The sequence below is a fragment of the Mangifera indica genome, chromosome 2, assembly GCF_011075055.1.
Source record: "Mangifera indica cultivar Alphonso chromosome 2, CATAS_Mindica_2.1, whole genome shotgun sequence".
Taxonomy (NCBI): Eukaryota; Viridiplantae; Streptophyta; class Magnoliopsida; order Sapindales; family Anacardiaceae; genus Mangifera; species Mangifera indica.
In genome coordinates this window covers 1,920,425-1,927,318 of record NC_058138.1, presented here as the reverse complement: position 1 = coordinate 1,927,318, position 6,894 = coordinate 1,920,425, and the positions used below count along the sequence as shown (strand labels likewise).

The 6,894-nt window shown below is 34.1% G+C and overlaps 1 protein-coding gene and 1 long non-coding RNA gene across 2 annotated transcripts; both read left to right on the top strand.

Annotated features, from left to right (window-relative positions):
• The first annotated feature begins 1,688 nt into the window (after positions 1–1,688).
• Positions 1,689–3,911, top strand: LOC123201261 (probable disease resistance protein At5g43730). Its single transcript, XM_044616681.1, has 5 exons — positions 1,689–1,973; positions 2,028–2,216; positions 2,633–3,145; positions 3,625–3,753; positions 3,855–3,911. The coding sequence occupies exons 1-5, from the start codon at positions 1,689–1,691 to the stop codon at positions 3,909–3,911; spliced, it is 1,173 nt and encodes a 390-aa protein (XP_044472616.1).
• A 1,503-nt stretch (positions 3,912–5,414) lies between these two features.
• Positions 5,415–5,983, top strand: LOC123209316. The gene is made up of 3 exons (XR_006501037.1): positions 5,415–5,472; positions 5,589–5,686; positions 5,785–5,983. It is a non-coding gene; the product is annotated as an uncharacterized LOC123209316 (long non-coding RNA).
• The last annotated feature ends 911 nt before the right edge of the window (positions 5,984–6,894 follow it).

Below are 6,894 nucleotides of genomic sequence, written 5' to 3'. Positions count from 1 at the left end.
ATTTTTATAGACATATTATTATTTTGAAAAATATCATAAACATATTTGAAAATTTAAAATTTCTTATTATATACACCTCTATTATGTTATTATTTTTTTTTTAAAATGTATCAATTTATATCAGTAATATGTATTGTATTATACGATACATCTATTATATCGTATTAATTTGACACACTTAATGATAGAATACACATCGTGGATAGTATAATTGCATTGCAAAGTTAAAACGAAATCAAACAAAAAAAACACCGCAGTGCACAGCAATTCAGCTCTCTCTTTATGGCAGATGAAATCTTTCAACGCCTTAGGCTGATGCTTCTTTGCCCAATTCAATATTTACTACTTAGGTAAAATGACATTTACAAAGAATTTTGATAAATAAATGAGAAAATGATTTTTTTTTCAAACTTAATCTATCAGAACCATAGGTCGCTTGATCAACATAAGTACCTTCACCAAGTTGAGATTCTTTATCTTAATTGAATAATACAAACCATTTAATATGATATTGTTGAGGCCGGCCGTGGAATTTATGGTTGAATTATAGCCTCTTATCTTCGGGATATTGTAGTTTTACTTTCCACAATGAAATTACGAAAAAAAACAAAAGTAGTTGCTTTCTCGTCTAGGTTAAGTGATAAAAAAGGAAACTCTATATATAATAGAATATGAGTTTAAGTCTTTTTTGATGATATATTAAAATAAACTCTTAACTTATCTGATTCATGATTCAATGGATGTAGTAGTCATAGTATTTTTCTATCTCGTAGTTTTGGAAAACCATTCTCACAATCGTTAGATCTAATTTCTCTTTTTTAAATCATTTCATGCCAAAGAATAACCTATAACCCGTATTTTCAAAACATTCACAATTGTATATCAGTTTCTTATTAAGATAAAATTTCTTTTATTTCATCATTCTTTACAAAAAAAAAATCTTTTTTCTATTATTATTACAAAAAAAAAACTCATTTCATTTCTCTTAATTACAAAACAATTATTTATTTTATAGAGTATAACTTAAAGATGTTCTATTTATTTACTTGGCTATCATATAATTAGAATTTCTTTTCAGTGCCTTACAAATTTTGGCACATGATTCTTGTTTCTATTAGTAAAAGGAAAAGATTGATTGAAAAAAAAAAACAGCTACCAAAATAGGATCCTATTTTGGCTGTAGATAAGGCAAAACGTACCAGAACCTGTCATTTCCAGAGGGCCACATGAGTTTGGTGAAACTCTGAGCTCCTTCCAAAGTGGTTAAATTTTCAGTGTCTACACGCTCATGTTCAGGGCAAAACGAGGTTGATCTTCTGAGAGGATGGTCGATCTGATGACCAGGTTTCTGCTGTTTGAGTTCTTTTGGCAAATCGAACAAATCCACAAGATTTTACTGTGAAGATCCAAAGAAACTTGACTGCTTTCGATCACAAAGAAACTTGAGTTCTTTTATTTCAGTTTTGAATGTTTTGTAGAATAGTTGAAAAGATTCTGAACTCAAGAGTAGCTATGAAAAAAAAGAATAACTTTGAAAAGAATGGAACCAAGAAGCCTTGAGACAAAAGACAAAGGATAGAAGTATCATAAGAGATGATTTACATGCCATTCTCTTCTCTTTCCTACCTTCTATCCATCATTATTCATCCTCGATCTCTCGACAACAAAAACCACTCAAAATTTACATCATGGAAATTGTTATTTCATATGCTAGTTCAATTTCCAAAATTATTGTCAGCCGCTTGTTCGATGCAGCAGGCCGTCAGATTGGCTACCTGCTTAACTACAATGACAACATCGAAGCATTACGAAAGCAAGCTCAGGAACTCAAGGCTACCAGAGACAGCTTGCAATTGAAAATTGATGCTGCTAAAAGAAACAGAGAAACAATCTTACCTGATGTCGAAAGCTGGATATCTAAAGTTGATAATGTCTCTGCAGAAGCAGAAAAGTTTTTGGAAGATGAAGGCAATGTGAACAAGATGTGCTTCAAAGGGTAGTGTATTGATGTCCGATCGCGTCACCAGTTTAGCAAGGTGGCAAAGCAGAAGATAACGGTGGTCACTCAGCTCCAAGAAGATGGAAAATTTCAGACTCTATCTCAGCCTGCTCCTCCTCCTTCAAGCATTATCATTCCAACTGTTGGATTTTCTGGAATTTTTGAATCCAGAGAATCAATCAAGAATGAAATTATAGAGGCCCTGAAAGATGACAAGGTCAGCATAATTGGAATATGTGGGATGGGTGGTGTGGGTAAGACCACACTAGTGAAACAAGTTGGCAAACTAGCTGAAGAAGAAAGTTGTATAATTCAGTAGTTATGGTAGTTGTGTCACAAACCCCAAATATCATGAATATTCAAAGAGAAATTGCTTACATGCTAGATCTGAAATCATTACCTGATTATCCTGAATCAGCACGAGCAAGTCTCCTGTGGGAGAGAATTAAGGAGAAGAGACGAATCCTCGTAATACTGGATGATGTATGGGGAAGAATTAAATTGGAGGAGATTGGTATTCCTTTTCGGAAGGACCATAGAGGTTGTAAGATCATGCTTACCTCTTGAAGCAAATATGTGTGCAATGAAATGGATTGTGACAAAATATTTATTTTTGGAACTTTATCAATACAGGAATCGTGGGAGCTATTCAAGGAGCTCGTTGGAATGGATGCTGAAAATTCTATCAGAAGCTCAATCGCAGAAGATGTAGTTGCTGAATGTGATGGCTTGCTGATTGCAATTGTGACAATAGCAAGCGCATTAAAGAACAAAAATGAGCATGTGTGGATTGATGCGGCACAACAACTAAAAAAGTCTACTCCTATAGATATCCCAGGGATGCAAGGAAGTGTGATTTCATCTTTGGAGCTGAGCATCAAACATCTAGAAAGCGAGGATGCAAAATCATTGTTCTTCTTTTGTAGCATGTTTCCAGAGGATTTTGAAATCCCAATTGAAGTTTTAGTAGCATACGGAGTGGCTTTGAGGTGGTTCAAAAATGTTGAGACAATGAAGGATGTTAGACACAGAGTGCATGCTATTGTAAGTACCCTGACCTATTCTTTTCTCTTGATTTATGGAAAACGTTGGGACACTATGGAAGAGTATGTAAAATTGCATGATGTTGTACATGATGTGCCCAAAGTTAGTTAAACTATTTTCACTAGATTTATTGTAGAGTCTTATTTATTCGGAAGAAATGACGATATCTGTTTGTAACAATTTAAAGGAGATTTTCATAATGAAGAAGAAGAGGAAATAATACCACCAAGCAAAGATCCCACCACAACACCCCCCCACACCCAACCCCCCCCACCCCCTCCCGAAAGTTTGGGAAACTTAACTTCTATAAAAATAGGAACATGCAAAACATTAAAATGTCTCTTCACCCCCTCCACAGTCAAAAGCCTTGTGAAGCTCAGGAACCTTGAAATATATGATTGCTCAGCATTGGAAGAAATAGTCACAATTGAGGAAGTATCATCATCATTAGTTGAGAAGATTGTTTTTCCTACTTGGAGCTTGTGCGGCTAAGTAACATTGATTGTTTTAGCTCAAACTCATATTCTATCGAATTTCTAGTTTTGGAGACGCTTGTGATAATTGAATGTCCCAATATGAAGATTTTTTGTTATGGAGAACAACTGACACCAAAGCTTAACAAAGTTATGATGGATTTGTCTAGTTTCGACGAAGGACGATGGATGGGTAACCTGAACTCTACAGTTGAGCAATTGTTCATAGAAGAACAAGTATGTAAATTAGATAATTGTTGATTGTAAATAATTGTAAATATTTTTGAATAAATTCTATTGTCTTCTTAATAATCTAAAAATTGTGATTGGTTTTGCAGGAGAAAATTGCAAGGAAACGACTAATTGGTATGAATTATGTATCACAAATGCAATAACAAATTATTATTCTTGTTGAAGTAATTTAAAGATTTTGTATTTGTAATTACATCTTCGAATTTTGAATTCTTAAAAACACTACTTCTATTATGTCTCTATTGTTTGAATTACAGAAGAAAAAGTAAACACCTAACTGAGACAATGACAAAATTGATGGAAAGCTGGCAGGGAGACATGTTTCATAAGCGAGAATTGTGTTTAATGTTCATTTCCTAGCATGCAAGATCTTGGGATGCTTATATATGAATTCAATTGAATTGTAAATATTTATGCTATTTGTACAGTATTTAGATGTAAAATACTTTTTCTTTCTTCAATGGCTTGATTCCCCCTTACCATGATCCCAACAAAATAGTTTATTTAGATTCACATCAGAAAAGTGTAACTGAAAATGCACGGGAGTACAGGGCATGGAATTGTAGCAGAAAAGGAAAAGCAGACAAGCTGAAGAGGTTTTAGGTATCATTTGTAATTTATACTGTTGAATTTTTATTCATTAAATTTTTCCTAGAAATAGCAAGGAATAAAATCCTTACTTCAATATTAATGATTATGCATTATCAATATCACAAACAGGTGGGCAATTTCAGTGTGGCAAGGTTGCATGCTGATGGAAACTTTGCAGAAGAGACACTTGTCATACGCTCGTTTAATTAATGCACTGAATTCCCTCACTCTTGCTGATATAGCTCTAATGCCTATTTCATTTGTCATACTGATACAATTCTATTGTTTTTGAACATAGAGTGTAAAGAAAACATTCATTTGGTTGAAATTTGTGATGCAAAATATAGGGGAAAACAAGCTTGAAAACAGGTATGTTAACAAATTGCCATCAATGTATTCTCATTATTACATTACTTGTTAGCTCAAATGACTTGATGATCAAATATAGAAGAAATAGTCATGAACAAGAAAGAATAAAAGGTGGATGTTTGCATCAACAGAGAAAATGGTGTTCCTAGCTTAAATTAGATGAAACTCACTTTGTTTCAGAAGAGGATTTATCCACAGTCTCTATTTCTACTAGTGGGTCAAGAATCTGTCTGCTGGAGAGAATATTTAGGTGCTGCTTCTGTTTTAGTATATTCTCTAATTGCTTGCCTGTGGTAAATTAATTTTTATATCATAAATCATTTCTGAGTGAGAATAATGTGCCAGGTAAGATGCATATATATCAAGGTTGTCTGTTTCTATCATACGGGCCCTGGTATCAACAATTGGATGACATGATTCAGAAAGCGCTGGAGAAATTCCCTAAGCCTGATGAGGTGCATTTAAATTTCTGGAAATACTCTTCCTGTATATGATTCTTTTGCAGCACAAAATTCAGTATATATATTAAAATTTGACTTGCCTGAGTTGTGGATATTTGATGGGATTAGTCTCTACAACTTTTCTTTGACTTTTATATGTGGAACTACAGGTAATGAAATTCTTTAGTGCCCATGAAGCACCAATCAATTATGTTGAGAATGCTAGTGATCCATAAGACCAGATGAAGGAGTGCAGAACTTGAAAGCCTGTGGATTTGGCAAAAATCATACTTTGACATGCTAGGTTTGACAGTAAAACCCAGTTTCATAAGTTTTAGATTTATCTTTCTTGTCTGCGTGTACTGTCGCAACAGTTGGTTATGGACTTTCCTGATCTCTAATATTTTTTTCCACCATTAGGTTGGGCACTTACACCAATGGTTGAAGCTCGACAATGCTGAAGTTCTCATTGAGCTCGACTAGAAAGGTGTTAAGAGTCTTCTTGTATTTCCAGTCAGGTACTTGAATAGTTACAAAAATAGTAATTTTGTAGTCGATATGAGCACTAAAATGGCTATCTACAAAGTTAAATTAATTATGGTATTTACAATTGCAGCTTTGTGAGCAAGCACATGGAAACACTTGAAAAAATTGACATGGAGCACAGGGAGTTGCCTCTTGAATGCGGCACTCAAAACTGGGGATGTGTATCAGTTTTAAATACACTTAAGATTAATGGATGTGTGATAATGAAGACTTTTGGTTATGGAGAACAACTAACACTAAAGCTCAACAATGTTGTGATACATCCATTGATTAAGATAGGAGGACAATAGATGTATAACCTTAACCCCGCAGTACAAAGATTTGTTCAAATATGTGATTTAATTAGTTGTTGATAGTAAATAGTTATCATTTTTATATGTGATAATAGCTACTGTCAGAGTTGTCAATGGGTCAGGTCGGGCCTGCTCCAGCTCGGCCCATTGGGCTAATGGGCCGGGCCTAAGGCCCAAACAGTAACGGGCCTTCGGGCCAAGCCAACTCATTGAAATATAAAGGCCTAAGCCCGACCCATTTAATAATGAGCTTTAATTGGGCCGGGCCGAGCTTTAATCGAGCCGGCCCAATTAATCAATATTTAAAAAAAAAAATTTATTGAAATTTTTAATCGGAAACTAAACATGGGATATGCACATTTTATTAAAATAATTTTCACCCTGTGAATGTGGTCCTGTAATAGGCTATGTAAACTTGAAAAGATGGTCCATATAACACTTTATAGAAATTAGAATCAGATTTTAGGGTTTTCTACTCTCGCTTAAAGCCTTGAAGGATCCTCAGGAAGAGAAGCAGGTGCCGTTGTTGAATTTATTTGACATTAAATCTATTTGTAATATTTTGTAATGATAAAATTAAAATAAATTGAGATTAAAAATATAATAAAATAATTGAGATTGAGAGTTTGAGAGATTGAAAGTTTGAGAAATTTATAATTGTAATTGAAGGTGAAAATGAAAAAGTTAGTAGGTTTTTATAAGAAAAAATAAATTAATTAAAAAATATTTAAAAAAAAGTTAATTAGATGCTGGGAGAAGCAGGCTTCTCCTTCTGCTTCTCTTCTGCCTTCTGCCGCAAGGCAGATTCTGCTTCTGCTGCCTTGCGGCAAAAGCAAGGAAATTTTTTTTTTTATAAACAGTACTGGCCAAGCCAGCCCATGGGTATT

Excerpts from the sequence above, each read along its gene's own strand:
- LOC123201261 (XM_044616681.1), top strand. The coding sequence starts at position 1,689 with ATGGAAATTGTTATTTCATATGCTAGTTCAATTTCCAAAATTATTGTC. Across the intron at positions 1,974-2,027 it reads TTTTGGAAGATGAAGGCAAT|TTTAGCAAGGTGGCAAAGCA; the intron begins GTGAACAAGATG and ends TCGCGTCACCAG. Across the intron at positions 3,146-3,624 it reads TTGTACATGATGTGCCCAAA|ATTTTTTGTTATGGAGAACA; the intron begins GTTAGTTAAACT and ends CCCAATATGAAG.